The sequence below is a fragment of the Populus nigra genome, chromosome 3 (assembly GCF_951802175.1).
Source record: "Populus nigra chromosome 3, ddPopNigr1.1, whole genome shotgun sequence".
Taxonomy (NCBI): domain Eukaryota; kingdom Viridiplantae; phylum Streptophyta; class Magnoliopsida; order Malpighiales; family Salicaceae; genus Populus; species Populus nigra.
Window position 1 is genome coordinate 13,136,648 of NC_084854.1, and position 17,477 is coordinate 13,154,124.

General features: G+C 31.0%; 1 protein-coding gene across 1 annotated transcript; it reads right to left on the bottom strand.

Annotated features, from left to right (window-relative positions):
• Positions 1–2,661: 2,661 nt before the first annotated feature.
• LOC133690025 (pentatricopeptide repeat-containing protein At5g55740, chloroplastic) lies at positions 2,662–5,248 on the bottom strand. Its single transcript, XM_062110168.1, has 2 exons — positions 3,105–5,248; positions 2,662–3,011 (listed from the first exon to the last, which is right to left on the bottom strand). The coding sequence occupies exon 1, from the start codon at positions 5,114–5,116 to the stop codon at positions 3,248–3,250; it is 1,869 nt and encodes a 622-aa protein (XP_061966152.1). The 5' UTR covers positions 5,117–5,248; the 3' UTR covers positions 2,662–3,011; positions 3,105–3,247.
• Positions 5,249–17,477: the final 12,229 nt, after the last annotated feature.

Sequence of the window (17,477 nt, forward strand, 5' to 3'; positions counted from 1 at the left end):
TGTTATGGCCTACTTGTTCATCTTTTGCAGATCTTTTTCTTTGTGGTTAATTATCCTTCTTGCGTTTGAAGTGTTCATCATCTTCTAGATATTTCATTATGCCTTTCATTTTACAAAATATGGTGGCCTTCTCAACTGATACATGTATTTATAAGGAAATGCTTTTCTTTCTTTCTTTTTTTGCCTCATTTTTTATTTTTTTACAATAATGTCAGTATAATTCATAAAAAAGAATGAAAAGAATCTGTTGATTAATTAATTATTTTATAGATATTCAACAATGAATACCCGACGGATATCTAACAAATACCTGAAACTCGATTGGGTTGGGGTTGATTTATGCCCGATCAGATTCGGGATCAGGTATAAAATTTATAATTAGGTTCTATGGCTCTCATTATAATCCTTAATTGCCTTCAACCACATTATTACAGTCAGTTTTGGTTGGCATGTAGTATTAGTTAAAGGGGAAGGGCAATGCTAGATCTAAATAAGATTGTTCAATTGGGAAAAATATAAGAAAAAAGAAAACCTTCCATGAATGATAACTAACCACGTAAAAAGTTGGAGGGTTGATTTTGCTCAAATTTCAGATTTCTTCTCTTGAATTTAGTGAACTTCTTTTGTATGTCATTAGTATTCACTAGAATTAGATTTCTTTTTCTAAGCCAGAGCTTCTGGCACGCCTATTCTTGAATTCGTATAATTTTTTCCAATAGTACACTCTAGTTATGTAGAATTGTAGTAGTCTCTTTTTTTGTTTTTCCATGGTGATAATGTTTTAAAATATAATATACTAAGGAATGATGTTTTTATCTGGTTACGTAGAATTAAAATAGTCTTTTTTGCTTTATTTTTAGTTTTTATTTTATTTTTTCATGGTGATGATATTTCAAAATCTAATATAATAAGAAATAGTAAGTAATAATATGTTCACGTCAATATTCATTTCTCCAAAGTTTATGAAATTAATAGCTAGTGGTAGAAAATCTAATATCAACAAAACAATATTTTTGATAGAGTTTAAAGACCCTCAAATAATAAAATCAGTGATTTTTAATAAGAAATTGCAATAAATAAGAGAATGAAGTTTGAATTTTAAAAATAAGAGTATTTGTTTTTGTTTATGTATGATCAATACTTTGATAATAAAAAGGATGAATACTTAGATAATAGAAAAATATGAACCATTTTATTTAAGTGGTTCAAAAGATATGTATATAGCCCTTAAACCTTGTCATATTGCATGAATATAGGGGTTGTAGTGCCATTTTTTCCTGATAGCATTAATGAGAGATAAATATCTACATTAATGAAAGATAAATATCTCTTACACAATTTTAATATTAATGAAAATATAATAGATTTTTAGGAGACATTTATACATCTAGAGGTGTAGGGAGATGATTACTCTTGATTTTTAATATTTTATGTTACCAACTATAAGAATAAACAAACAAAATCTTACAACCTAACATGAAACCCATAATGATTGTTAGTTTCATATGCATTTGGACCTGAAATGATCTGAAATCCAAGGTGACAAGTCTTACAACTCGTTAGATCCATATATATCTAGGTTCAACATATAGTTGAATTCAAAGATGTTGTACCTAACAGCTTATCATATATACGCGTAGCTAAACTTAAGGATATTGTGTTTGACCCGCTTGTACTTGTACAGCCCGCAAAGTTACCTTCAAATCTGATGCGTATAGTTTTGGTGGTTGCTACTTGAACTCCTAACAGGCAAAGCACCCAATCAAGCCTCGTTAGGCGAAGAAGGTATTGATTTACCTAGGTGGGTCCAGTCAGTGGTCCGAGAGGAATGGACTGCTGAGGTTCTTGCCATGGAGTTGATGAGATACCATAACATTGAGGAGGAAATGGTGCAGCTGTTGCAAATAGCAATGACTTGTGTTTCATGATCTGTGCCTGATCAAAGACCAGCAATGCAATAGTTTGTAAGGATGATTGAAGACATGAACAAGGAAGACCAAGGTGATGGGTTACGACAATTGTCTAATGATCCATCTAAAGGATCAGACGGCCACACTCCTCCACCAGAGTCCAAGACCACCGGGTGTTGTCACAACACTTCTTGAAAGAGGCAAGGAAAATACATGTGCTGAAAGGCCTCATGTAACAATGTGCACTAAGTGCGTAAATATCAGTGATAAAGTGCGCCTTTGATAGGGCGGTCTAGGATGCTCAATATGTGTTTTCTTCGCTTTTTTTTTTTTTGTTTATTTTATTTCAATTTTTTCTCCTTGTTCGTTTAGGGAGTCAATGATAAGGAGCCAGGGTGGGTAACAGGCTGGCCGACTTTTCACTCTTCTTTCTGACAGTATGAAGAGTTATTCTGTAACCTGCTATCAAAAATTCTGCTCAATCCAACATTAATCAACTGCCTATCAAAGTTTGAACATAAATTGTTCAACCTTCTTTCTTTTTCTCTTTGTATATGTCAGCTATCACCACCACAACTAAAAAAAAAAGCCAAAGTTTATGGCAAAAAGAGTAAGACCAAACCCAACAACTTAAAACTCAGGTCATTAGAGAGTTTTTGGACTATTTGTGCATAACCATATCCAAAGTGATTGTAGTCCTGTTTTCAACTAGGCAACGTTCTCCTTTTTTGGAACTATTGACAACACTTCATTTGTTCTCAATGGAAGAAATTTCTCTAGTTCGAATGCATTTCAGTTCACATTAAAACAAAAATTACATGTACGACCACAGTTGCGGTGTGTGACCCATCATGAGCAACAAATGCAAGGTGTTCGCAGCCAATTTGAATTCCAGCCACGTCTAGCCTTTTCTTTAGGCCTTTCTAGTTGCATTAAGTAACTTAATTTTTAGAACAAATTCACCTCCCGGCAGCTGTATATGAATTTCAAAGGGCCACGTAGTTTGAAATCTAAAAACTTGTTTAGAAATAATCTTGTTCATCTCACAGTGTCTCATGGCATGGTGAGAGAAAACCTTGAAGCTTCATCCGGATTCCAAACCTAGAAAGAAGATTATCATAAATTAATAATTCTCCACACTTTTGACATGATTTTCAAAGTATACATCCATAAAAGGCGAAGACTTTCACTTACCAAGATATTATCAGTCAGCATCATTGAAGCGGATATGAAGGTGTGTTCTATCTGGTTCTCATCTATGGATGCTTATGCTGCACAAGAATTTCTAAACCTTGACCAAATCCACTGGCAGAGATCATATGAATGTATTCTTGAAATCACACCAAAACCCTCTTAGCTTGGTCCATATTTCCACATTTGGAATACATTTCCGCTAAAGCAGTTGCAACTGGAATAGGTGACAATAAGTCATGCCTTAAGATATAGCCATGAATGGCCCTTCCATATTGCAATGATGCCACATCTGTACAGGCTGAGATTGTGCTAATGATGATTGGGAGATTAGCTCTTATCCCACATTCTTGCATTTTCTGGAATACCAGAATGGCCTCATTGCCAAAACCATTTTGAACCAGACCACAGATGAGGGTAGTAAATGTCATCAAGTTCGGATGGATGCCAACAGCCTGCATATGTGAGAACATATCTTGAGCCTCATTGATCTGGCCATTTCTAATAAATCCCAAAATCACAGCATTCCATGACATCACATTTGGTGGCACACTTTCCAACTGCATCCCATAAAACAGCTTCAAGACTTCTCCAGTTACACCAAGCTCTGCATAAGCAGTCAATAGAGTATTCCATAATAGAAGATCTTTATTCATTGTAGAGTTGAAAACGTGCCTTGCATCTGCAATTTTTTCACATTTGGCATACATATCTATCATACTATTAGCCACAGCTAAATCAGATGCAAGATAGTTTCTAATACAATAACAGTGCCCCTCTTTACCAAGTTCTATATTTCCCATAATAGAACAGGCAGATAATATGGATGCCAGTGTCACAGAGTCAAATCTCATGTTCTCTAATCTCATCAAATGGCACAAATCAAGCGCCTTTTCAACTTGGCCATATTGCACATAGCTAGAAATGAGCAAATTCCAAGCAACTGCATCTTTTTCAAGCATCATACCAAAGACTAACTCAGCATCCTTGATTAGCCCAACCTTAGAATAGAAGTTCAAAATTGAACCACCCAAGATGCTGTTCAGTTCATAACCACCTAAAACAGCAATCGCATGGGCTTGCTTACCCTCTTCAACTGCACCTAAATTAGCTGAAGCTGAAAGAAAGCTCAATAATGTAACTTGATTGGGCTCAACATCTTCCAACCTCATCTCAGAAAACACTCGTGCTGCTTCCACATCGAACCCATTTTGGACATAACTTCCAATCATGGAGTTCCATGTAACTACATTCTTGTCAGACATATTATCAAACACCTTCCTTGCATCCTCTAAAATCCCACATTTTCCATACGCATCCACAAGACTACTTGAAACAAACACACACCTATCAAAACCCATTTTCACTACATAGCCATGAACCCCTCTCCCAAACGAAATCCACTGCAATGCAGCACATGCCTTCAAAATATTAGGCACCACAAAATTGTCAGCCAGAATCCCAGTATCTATCATCTCACAAAGACCCATTAAAGCTTCTCTATAGAAACCCATTCTACAATTCAAACCAATAATAGCAGCCCAAGAAAACACATTCTTTACACTTAATCTAGAAAAAAAATTATTTGCAACCTCAAAAAGATGGCATTTTGCATAAAAAATGAACAACTTCGTCTCTAAATACTCATTTGTTGCAAGAGAATCACCAATTTTTATAATTCGAGAGTGAATTTGCTGACCCATAAAGAGAGCACGATCATAGAGGCATCCCTGAAGTAGCAGACCATAGATATCGGGTCCAATTGGGATTTTTCTTCTGTCCATCTCAGTTAAAATTTTGAAAGCTGCTTGAATTTGACCTTGTCCACATAGAGAAAAGATGGTGTTGAAGTAAGATTGTTGCAAATTAGATTGGGAGTTTTTATATTGGATTTGAGGCATAGAAAGATGGGGTGGTTTTCTAATTAATTTATTGTAGGATTTTGTGGGTTTAGCTTTAGAGTGAGAGAGATCAAGTTTTGGGGTTGGAGTTGGAGTGAAAGCAAGAGAAGCCATGATGCATTTATAGAATAGAGACGAAGATTTCCTTCGGAACGTATGAATGATGAAGAAGCAGCAAAGGAAGAAGAGTAGAGTAGAGGATGGATTATGGTGCGCACCATTGTTTTATTATTTGCCACACAGTACAGTTTCGGAACCATTTTTATCCTTTTTGGCGGTATTCCATCCCCTCCCACACGTACGATTTTTTATTTTATTTTATTTTATCTTTTTTAATAGCTTAGCCTTGACATTAATTAGATTGGTGCTCTCTTATATATTGTAGACAAGGTTAAATTTTTCTAATATAAATTCTTTTTTTAAGTGATTATAGTATTTAAAAAAAAAATAAGAAAAGTTTGATGTTTAGATTATTGATTTTATTGGCTTAATGAAATCGATTAATTTAATAATATAATTAAAAAAAAAGACTTTAACAACAAATAAAGTGAACAAAAGAAATTTACAATAATTAAGTATAAAAAATTAGCTACCAACATTATACTTAGGAAAAAAAAAAAAAAAGCTTGCCGGAGACTTATCAGTATTCCATTGTGGATAATATCACATCACTAGAAAGAGCTCACCAAGACAATTTTAACACCATTACAAAAGATTACACGATTACACCGAAAAAGGTCACACACGTTATTAGAGCAATGATCCGGAAAGCAAACCAAATAAAATATCATGAAGTAAGTATCTCATGCTTATATTTAATAAATTAATTGAATTGAATTGAATTGAAAAAAAAATTTATGAAAAGTTAAATTTAACAAAGAATGACAAATAGAAAGACTTGAGAAAACTGAGGTTTTTTTTTAATTAGTAAAAAAATATATAGAAAATAAATAAATAAATAACAGAGCTGAATCTCTAATTAAATAAATGTCAAAGGATAAAATTAAAAAAAAACATGAACTTAAAAAAAAAAAAACAAAGCAAACTCGGATGAATATCATATACGTTTGGTTAATCTTCCAAACCCACAACCCATAAAATCCTAGACCTGGACTCATTCAAAAATCTCAATTCCGAACCAATTTAATGTTGAGGATAAAATAAAAAAATAATTTAAATTTTTTTTCTAAAGTAGAAAACAAATAACATTTAAAAAATTAGAATCAGATTTGATAAAAAATGAAAAATGATAAAATTAAAAAAAAATAAAAAATCATCTCAAATAAAACAAATAGCGATCAAAAGAAAGATGATCAAATGTGAAAAATAAAAAACATTGGAGGATGAAATTGAAAATAAATTTTAATTTTATACATTATTTCAAATAGAACAAATAGTAATAAAACGGATAAAGATCGGATCTAAAGAAGAAACAAGTTGAATTGATACTTTGAAATATTAGAGGGTCATGTGCAAAAATTAAGGGGGAGAGAAAAAAAAAAGGAACAAAAGGTCATCAACATTAAACTAAAGGTATGTTTGCCATAAGTGTCGCCTAATGATGAAAGAGTCACTAAGACGATTCTAGCACCACACTGGAAGCCACCATTTAGCTGCTACAAGACTTCTCATGTGTTGTTCGAAGAGGAGTAACCTATGAACTAACATGTGCAATGCACACATTAACTTTTTTTTTTGTAATAATATTTTATATTTATTCAATTACCTTATTGTTATTCAATCAACTTAATTATAACAAAACAATTCAGATGAAAATATGAAAAACCCTTAAACGCTAGTTTATTAAGTTTTGGTTTTAGGGGTAATTTAAGTATTTTTCTGTATTGAAGAAGGTAAACATACTAAAAAGTCATGGATGGTAGTTTAAGTTTTTTTTTTTTAAGGGTAATTCAATCACTTTACTATGCAAAAAAAAAAATGAAAAGATCGATTTGACCCCGATCAATTTAATGATAACAAATAAACTTCATTAAAAGACTATTTTACCCCCTAATATTAATTTCATTGGTTTTTGTTGTGGAGGGCAAAAACATCAATACACTATAACAATCCACGATGCAATGAGTCATGATCCATAGTAAAACATTGATGCATCTTAGTTTTAAGGGTAATTTAGTAAATTTATTTTAAGGGTAGCTTTGGTATTTTTCTAATATTGAAAAAGGTAAATAGACTAAAAGCTATGGATGCTAGTTTAAAGTATTTTGCTTTTAAAGGTAATTTGATCATTTTACTATGCAAAAAACTATGAGAAGACTGATTTGACCCTGATCAATTTAATAATGATGAATGAACATCATGAAGAGATCGTTTTGCCTCCTAATATTTATTTCATTAGTTTTATTAGACCAATAAGATATGTTGAGTTGATTTCTAATATTATACCAGTGTTAAATATGAATAAAAAACTAAGAGTTTGCACAGATTTTAGAAATGTTAATCTTGCAACTCTCAGGGATGAAAATCTAATGCCAATGGATGATATGTTGATTGATTTAGTGGCTCGTAAAAAGATAATCAACATCATGGATGGCCATTTAGGCTATTATTACACATGTGCGGCCTCATGACAATCATCTTCACAGGCTGGGATCTCTGATGATGGGAAAAAGAACAAGAAATTCTTGTTTCTTATTAGTAAAAATAGGGATGGAGTGACCATCTAGTATTTTGGTCACTAGAAACCCTTACTGGTCTCAGAGTTTAGATAAGAGGACCAATTGTGTATAGGGAGGACATATCATCCATAGTACACCTTACCTAAGATAAAAATGCATTGTTTATTTATCTGATATAAGTTAAAGTGTTATTATGTTTTCTAGTCGTTGGTCTATCTAAGGTTTAAGAAAAGTTCTCCTCGATAAGAAGGTCTTTATCTTATCAGGTTAACGTCTAGCCATTCTAAAGTCAAAACATATTTTTTTATTTTTTTCTTCTAATATAGGGAACACATCTTACCTATAAGTTCATAATCCTTGATACTAAAATAAATAATAATAATTTTTTTATATATTTTTTAAAATGTAGGGCAAGTTTTTACGACTTTAATAAACTGGTTACTAAATCCAAAAATATATTAAAAAATAAAAAGACTATTTTGTGAATTTTTTTAATATGCTAAAATATGCAAATATAATTTATTTTTGAGAGACTTGGCCATATGCAAATTAAAATAAAAAGTATTTAAAAAAAGATTTTTTTGTTGTTGTTTTTATGGAAGAGAACTGATTCCTTTAATACCAAAAAATATCTTGCGTGTAGGTCACAATTCCAAATATTAAATTTATAAGGGTAGAAGAAAAATGGGGAATTCAAGGCTATTTTATCCACGATATCAATTCAAAATAAATTACATTGCATCAACTCAAAATCAAACAATACCACACATCCACATAAATCTTATTAATTTCTTGAATTTATATTCAAATTTCATGCTAATTCAAATAAATCAACATCAATCAAAGCACAACCCATGAATTAAGATTTAACGTTCAAATCAACATAAACTCAACCCTAAAAATGAAATTGCAATTCAATATAAATTATCAAACCAAAAACACAAATGAATTCAAGTTAAATAAAGTGTCCAAACTGTCTAAAATTATACACAACGATAAATATTTTATCCTAAATTTCAAAATGTTATAGCAATTTGTCCAAAAATAGTTTGAGTTTATAGATTGACCTTCTAGGGCATTTGAAATGTCCAAGGTATATTGAAATAGATACTGGAAGATCGCTGGAACAATGGCGACGTGTGTACCACGCGCCTCCAACATTGTCAGCGCGTGGATTCACAAGTCGTCGTTGCTAGAAGAGGGCGGGCTGATAGATCTGATGTTCATCGATTCTTCTTTGCTCCTATACCAGTGGTGTTCCTTCATGCTTTATGAGGAAGGAGATCTGGCCTTCTAAAGCTTTGGTCCTCTTTTCTTTTCTCTCCTTACGCGACTGTGTTCTCCTCCCTGATTCTCCCTCACCATGATTGTTTTTTATGGTGTTTCTTACTATTGCTGGATCGTCGATTAAGGGTGGTTGTTACCGAGAAACAAGAGAAAGTAAGGGTGAAATCAGGTCTTGTTATTGTTGATGACAAATATGGGGACATAGTAGAGATAGAGACTGTGAGGGGGCTTTTTTTGGTGCTGGATGACTTGATGGTTAAGAGGGAGATCAGGATGGTGGCTAGTAGTGGTGTTATCGGGTTAAAGAAAAAAATTGAGGTTACTAGTGATGGAGTTTAATAGTGGTGGATTGGAAGAGGATAAGGGAGGAAAATCTTGGTGGCTAGTCCTTGATGGTTTTGTGATGGTGGAAAGTGAAAAATGGAGATGGGGGATGGCATTAAAGGCAGTGAGCAGCGCTACTGGTGAGAGATAAACATGGTTATCGATGATGGTCTGTTTAGTTATGAAGGCTAATGATGAAGATGATGATAGGGATTATTTTTTCGAAGAGAGGCTAGCAAATGAAGGTAGTCATAATGCTGCAAGTGAGGATATTGAAGGTGGTGAGAAGGATGATTGGGGTTGTTATTGATGATGTTGGTTGTGGTTTCTAGCCAGAAGAGTAGTGGCTGGCCTAATGGACCTAGTAAGAAGGGGAAATAAGTGTTGCTTGTAACGCTAGTGGAGAGGCAACCAATGGTTTGGATTGGTTTAAGAGATAGAGAGGAGTTGTGCTTCTTGAAGGGGGAAGGAGAATTAATTACTTGGGTGTTTATTTTTTGACCTTCTCTTCACAAAGAGTCACTGGTTCTTTGTTTTTTTTTTTTAAAAAAAAAAGATAAATCTTTAATGTCTGAGAGGGGATGAAGGACACTTTTTTTTATGGCTGAGTGATGGCTGGGTTGTTTTTTTTTTTTTTTTTGCTAAAAGGGAGGCTAAGTTTTTTTTCTTTTTATAGGTGTGTGTGAGCTGGTAAGTGGGAGAGTGTTTTAATGTGTGGGTGATTTTTGTTCTAACTAATTCTCTTTTAAAATTCCTCCTCCCTTAGTATGTGCTATAACCATGAAAATAAATTTGTCCTTTTCCTCGCCATTGCTTGGCCCTTAAACAACTAAAAAATAACACTTTTATTGTTTTTTGCTATTTTTTCATAAAAAAAAGGGTAAACAATTAGGTTATAACAGCTATAATCATATCTTTATTATAGAAGAAGATGTCTATAAGACTTATTTTAGATGTCCTCACTCATTAGGAATGCATTAGTGGGTAATAATGTCATTTAGCTTAATGAATACTAGTGCTACTTACCAAAGAGCCATGAATTTGATCTTTATGATTAATCATAACATGGGAGTTTACATTGATAATACTATGGTGAAATTAAAATCTAAGTCTATATACTTAGATGAGTTATATTATGTCTTTAAGAGAATGCGTATGAATAGTATCAAGATGAATCCAATAAAAATGCCTTAGGACATAAGGACAAGAAATTTCTTGGGATTTTTAGTGCATTAACATGGCATGGAGTTAGATAAAAAAGCAAAAAAGCAATAATAGAAACATTTATAGACTTAAAAAGCCTAAGAGGAGATGAATTAAGGTTTTATCTAATTTTATATCACTTTAAAAATCAATCTCTATTTAAACCAATTTTATATCTAATATTAATGAGCACATATTTAAAAACATAAGGTTAGAGAGAGACACCAATTTTTATAATGGTTTCAGACAATCATCTATTTCACTCCTTGAACCTTAATTTAAGTATTCACTACCATACATGATCTTTTTCATGGGTGAGACCAAACCCCAATCCTTTTACAGACTTAAGATCAAACTCAAATCTTTTGTGAGCTTAAGATTAAACATATCCCAATCTTTTTCCGGATTCAAAATTAAACTCAATCCTTTTACGGGCGTAATATCAAACTTATCACCTAATTTTTTATGAGCTAAAGATTAGATAATTAAAGTACACATAATATTTTTCAAGGATCAAGATTGAAAACCTCTATTTGACTCGTACCTAAAGGATAAACCTAAACCCAAGTGGTTGAAGTTCCACTTACACTTCATAATTAGTTTATCTTTTACAAGAAAAAAATCACTCCTTACCAAATGAGAAGATTACAATAGATAAGCTCGAGTCTTTATAGGATGTAATCTAACTCATAAAGTGAAATTAATTTGATGCAATATAGGATTCAAAGCTTTTCAAAAGAATACAAAGATGAATGAAAGCTTTTTAGAATAAGAAAAATTCAAAGCATGAAGTATGTAATATTATAAAAGAGTAGGAGTTTGAGGAGAGAGTTCTTACTTGAAATCAATTGGGTATTTATAGAAAAAAAAACTCAAAACTAGTTGTTACACTCATGAAAGAAAAATGAATAAGAACTTTGTTCTTCCAAGTAGTTCTCTTAAAATATGAGAAATGGTTAGGAGAAGAAATTTTGAGAGTAAGAAGTTGTTGCAAGACCAAGTTGAGTATTAAACACATTTATTTTAAAATTCCAATTTTGCTAACATAGCTAATAATAAATAAATGATGTAAAAACCCTGTGTGATAAAAATTTTAGCTACAAGTGATCATTAAAATATTTTAAAGTGCAAGAGCTTATAATAAAGATCATGCTCTTCATTTAGGTGAAAATACAAAAATTTATTGTGAATTAGATATTTCTCACTATGTAATATTTTGCTCTCTTAGAATATTTTTGGATGGAAATTTGGCAATAAAATACTTATTGAGTGAAATTAATTTTATGGTGTTAAATTATATTCCTATAAGAACTTGATTACATAAAGATATAAGCTTAAGAATCTTTAAGTCAAGTTTGCATCCAAGGAATCCATAACTTCATTTTGATGTAGAAAAATTCCTACAACAATAATACTTTGATATGCATATTCAATACACTTAAATGTTGTTATCATTAAAACAAATAAGCCATAGGTGATTAAAAAAATTTGGGATAACAAGTATGACCTTTGTAGATTTAAAAATGGAATTAAAAAGCAATAACATAGATAAGTTTTAATTGATTGTGAAGCATTAAGCTGCATTTGAAAAAAAAAATCTTATCTAGCTAAACCTTCAATATTAGACCGACTAAGGTTTAGGAAGCCTTTAAGGTTGTTTGTACATTTTAGTCATATAAGGATCAATTGGCAACATGCTAGCATAAGAAAATGAAGCTAGATATGAACAAGTTATGTATTATCTCAATCGTGTCCTTACAAAGGCTAACGAATGATAAACTTCAATAGAAAAGTTATATCTATCATTGTATTGTGTTTGTGTTAAGTTATGCTGGTATATACTATTAATTAATGTATATGAAATTTATAAAATAGATTTGATAAAATACATGTTGCCTAAACTTTTCTTAAGAGATCAAATTAGCAAATAGACATTAGAATTATTTGAATTTGATTCGCATTATATAACATAAAAAGTAATTAAAAGCCAAGTATTTATTAATTTCTTAACTAATCACCCATGTCTTGAAATTGACTTTGAATTGGAAAAGAAAATGAACATTATTGCTATAGAACCTGTAACATGGAAAGCTGGTGTTAGGGTGGTCAGAATTTCTCTAGTAGGTCCTAAAGTGAACTTATTGTTTTGACTTGATTTTTCCTACACTAATAATTCAACAAAATATGAAGCTTTGATCATTGGTTTGTTAATATTGCTAGATAATCTTCTAATCAATTATGCTATCAATTAATCGCTATTACCTTCCAATGAGAAGAAACTACACAATAAAAACTAATCCTGAGATGGGGCATGTAGCAACCTTGTAAATCAAGTGGAATGTGTAATACCAAGATTTCAAACCTTAAAAAAGGTATCCTGATTAATACCATACAAGGAAAAAAACAGGATGAGAGAGATGAATTGCATGAATTCAAAGTTCCTTGAAAATAATGAAAGCAATAAATAAAAGTGTGAAGGAAAGCATGTAAATAAAGATAAATTGAATGAATTGAAGAACTGAAGTTTTATATTTAAACTAGTCTTTTTATATATTAGTATAGAGTTTGAATCATCTCTAAGTATGTAAGTCTAATCCTATACAGATATTGGTATTAGATAAGGAAACTATATTGAATCCTAGCACAAATTAAGATCCTTCTTTATTAATAACAAGTGAATCCTATGCTAATATTATAATTTATATTTAGTTATTCTATTAAAGGGCATTCAGATCTTATGATTGGTTATTTTTTCTTGGTCAATCATGACTCTTGGTTTACTAATCAACTAATCTCTTAAACCTCTTGGTTGATTAGGACTTTTTTAGCATGATTGATTTCATTGATTCCAATTTTTCTCCTTTATTTTGTTGTGAACAATCCTTGTTTTTCTTGATTGATATATGGATGTTTATTTTTTGTGTAAGCAATGACCCTCCCTATATTCTTTTTATTTATAAATAAATGATTATTTCCCCCATCATATTTATACTTGAAATTGATAGATCAAATTGATAAAAAAAAAAACATAGCATGGCAAGTGATACTATTCACCAAAAAATTATCGATCATGTTCTAAAACATGTCTTACATGTTAAACATTTCAGTTAATCATTTTAATTTTAAAATAGTGCTTGATCTAGATTTTAAGCCATCACCTTTGTCTTGCTATCGCCCCACACTAAAAGTATCCAGTCAGTCTTGTCTTATATACGTATTTTATTTCATTTCGCAATGACACTCTGCGTGGGCGTCTATCGGCCGAAATTGGATCTCTTAGGTTCGCCGCGCTTAGGATTAGGAGCTGGCTTGGAAGTCTTTAGAGTAGCGATGTTTTAAACTTCTCTCCACTGGTTCTCTTACTCGTATGTTTATCCTATAGTCTCGCTCGACTCACTGGTTCGCCTAAAGGTTCAGAAATTGGCATTGAGGGAAGGCTATTGCCATTATTTGTGTTTTCATAACCAGTAACATGTAAAACATAATTAATTTACATACTTTACAATTAATACTCAACATTCTTATTTTTTCCATAAAAAATATCAAACCCCTTCAATAATAATATCCATACAAAGATCATTTTTTACTTGAAAATTTATGGTTGCTTTGGTCTTAATGCCCTTAGACATTAATGAATCAATGAATAAAGGAATCTATTTGGAAACTAGAACCTTTATATTTTCAAATGGAAAAAAAGTTTGATGAAAAAAATTAGGATAAGCTTTAGAAAGGACTTTTCCTAGGTTTTTTAATTATTATAGTGGATAATCTATGTTCTTTTTATATCTCTGATAATTTCATCAATGCGATCTATATTTTATAATTATTTTTTATAAAAACCAGCTTATTTTTATCTTATTAATTTATAAATAAAAATCCTCTCAATTTACTTTTATATTTTATGAATAAATTGGCTATTTAACTAGTCATACAAAACTAACAACTCAAATCCTTATGGTGAAACAAAAACTTAATTTGTATTATGAAAAAAAACCTAGTTCAAAGTAGTAAATGATATTTGATGTTAATCAAGAAACAACTCTAAGTTGTTCTTTTATTTTTCTAAACAATTTTGTTCTTTATGATTTGGTTGTAATTAATTTTTTAACTTAGTTTTTTGTTATAAAGAAAAGCATGAACCTACACTAGTACCAATCTAATGGCATTGAGATGTTTGTTAGGATAAATAATGGAACAAAGTATAACCATAAGTGTCACAACAAAAAAAAAACATAATTATTTAAAAGTGTAAAATTTTATGCGGTGTAAATTTTTTTTTTTAAAAAAAAATTCGGCAGAGTTTCCTTTGTAACGGGACTATACCATGTTATCGACATCTTCATTCCTGTCACAACTTATATCATAATCATGGTCCAATCATCTTGGACCTCTTTCCCAAACAACGCATCACAAAAAAAAAAGGTTTGTCCAATAATCAAGATGCAATTAATAATAATTATATAAAAAAATAGTAAAAACTTAGATTATGAATGTAACACCCCCATTATTTTATCAACCCAGTATTCCTAATCATATGAACAACTATGATAGAATACAAATACTTAATTTAACATAAAGATATTCTTAAGTATGGCATACACATTAATTACATATAAAAGTTTTGTTCTACAAATATAAAGGTTCATTCAACTCTTTTACATCATTCATAATTCTCAAAATACATGTTGATCAAAATAAATACACAAAAAGTAGCATATATTCAAGCAGGATCTATTCTACTGCTGCGAGGATCCTGAAAATAAGATTAACATTTTATTAATAAATACAATGTATCATTTCACTATTAGACACACACACACACACACACAGTTATACTTTATTATGAAACATTAATATCTTACACCTTCATATTCATTCCATTAAATTCCAATCTAAGCCGTTTCACTTGAGTACCGGTACTAATTCATCCGTCAAATTACTGGTACTAGTTCATCCGTCAAATTACTGGTACTAATTCACTCTCAATTACCGGACATTAATTCATCCGCTCAATTACCGGTATTAAATTATCCATCCAATTACCGGGCATTAATTCACTCTCAATTATCGGGCATTAATTCATTTGTCCAATTACCGGGCATTAATTCACTCTCAATTATCAGGCATTAATTTATCTGTCCAATTACCGGTACTAAATTATCCGCCCAATTACTGGGTATTAATTCACAATCAATTACCGATACTAATTTATCCGCCCAATTACTGGGCATTAATTCACTCTCAATTACTGGGCATTAATTCATCTGTTAATATCAAACATAAATTACAGAATTTCTAATTAAAATTAACACTAGTTTTTCAATTAATCTTTCTATAAAAATTCAAGATGTCGGATACCTACCTGCTGGTGATGCTTGACTAGTAACTCACTGTTGCTGTCTGGAGCCTCCAACCTCTCCTGTTCCATTTGAAAGATCTTATGATTTCAATATTTCATCACTCAATAATTTTCTTAAAACTTCATCACATAATAAGATTTTTGATCCATATAATTTTAGCATCCGAAACTATTGTGGTTATTCTAACATAGTTTCATGTTCTTTAATAATTCCACAAATAATTCATACAATGCTACATCCACTTAAACTTTTAATTCACCACAATTATAAGGAAATCTTATATCACTATAAAACTTTTCCTAACAATCAAAGGAAATTTAATTCATTTACACCTAATTCAACACATCATTTCATTTTATTTTTCTTCCACTATTTAAATACAATTCATTAATCTCTTTAAGCTTGAAATTTTATTTCTTATATTTTCCATGGCCAAATTCACCTTTCTAAGAGTTCCATAATCACACATAACAACAACTAAGCATTCATGTATAAAATTTCACTAATCAACACAATAAAATCATATTTACTTATAACATAACAAGGAATCACTAGTTAACCCAAGGTGGAAACCATTTTTTTTTATCTATTCTTCAATCAACAATTACTCAATTATCATAACTAAATATAATTTGTTTGTTATTAATTCAACAACCTAATCACCAAAAAAGAAAACACCCTTAGCCGAAATTCCCAATACTAAGAGGAAGAAATACCTTTTTTTTCTTCAAATTAACCTAATTAATGACAAGCCCAACCATTTATTCCTTCAATAAACATGTAATTAACATAAATCCATGCATTCAAACCATCATAACATCAAGAACCCACCTTCACATAATACCAATTCTACTCAATCCAATAACAAACATGAAAAACAATAAAATTGACCATCATGGAGAGTTTTCTTACCCTTAAAGAATGAAGAATCAAAAGCTAAAACAAGTTGAATCAAGTTCTTTTCCTTCACACTTCCCTCTAAGCTCATTTTTTTTTCTTATCTCTAAAAGCACTCTTAAAATCTTTAAACTCCTTGTAGTCTCCTTAATGTATCAACCCTCTCTTTAATTACTTAACACTCTTTCTATCTTACACTTTGTTTTTTATTTTTCAAGCAATTTCTATGAAAAATAACACAAACCCTCTTTTTCTCATTTTTCTTTCCTTGGCCGGCTGCACAATCCCTCTTTCCTTTTTTTTTTTTAATTGCTAGCAGCTTGTAAAGAGGATGGTTTTGGGCAAAGTCTCACTTTGGTCCCTAAGGAATTTCTAGACAATCATTTGTGCCATTTGTTCTTTTATCTAAAAAAATATTCTTATCATACTCTAAAAATTCTGCAATTTTAACCTAGGTTAAAATAATATTTTATAAGACTCCATGCAAAATTTCAACTTAATCTGATGACCAGATTGAAAGTTATGTGTTATAACGTAAAATTAGCTGGTTTGTAATTTTTCGTCAAAATTCAGATTTTTATATTTCATACTTGCACAAGTCATATCAATTAATTTACTCAATTCTCAAGACTTTTTTTTCATATATATATATATATTATTTTTATTTTTATTTTTACCGGGGTTTACAATAAGGACCTAAGCATAACCCTACTTTCTTCAAGGTTACCATCTTTTAATATTTTCTTCATATAAGGGTAATACTTT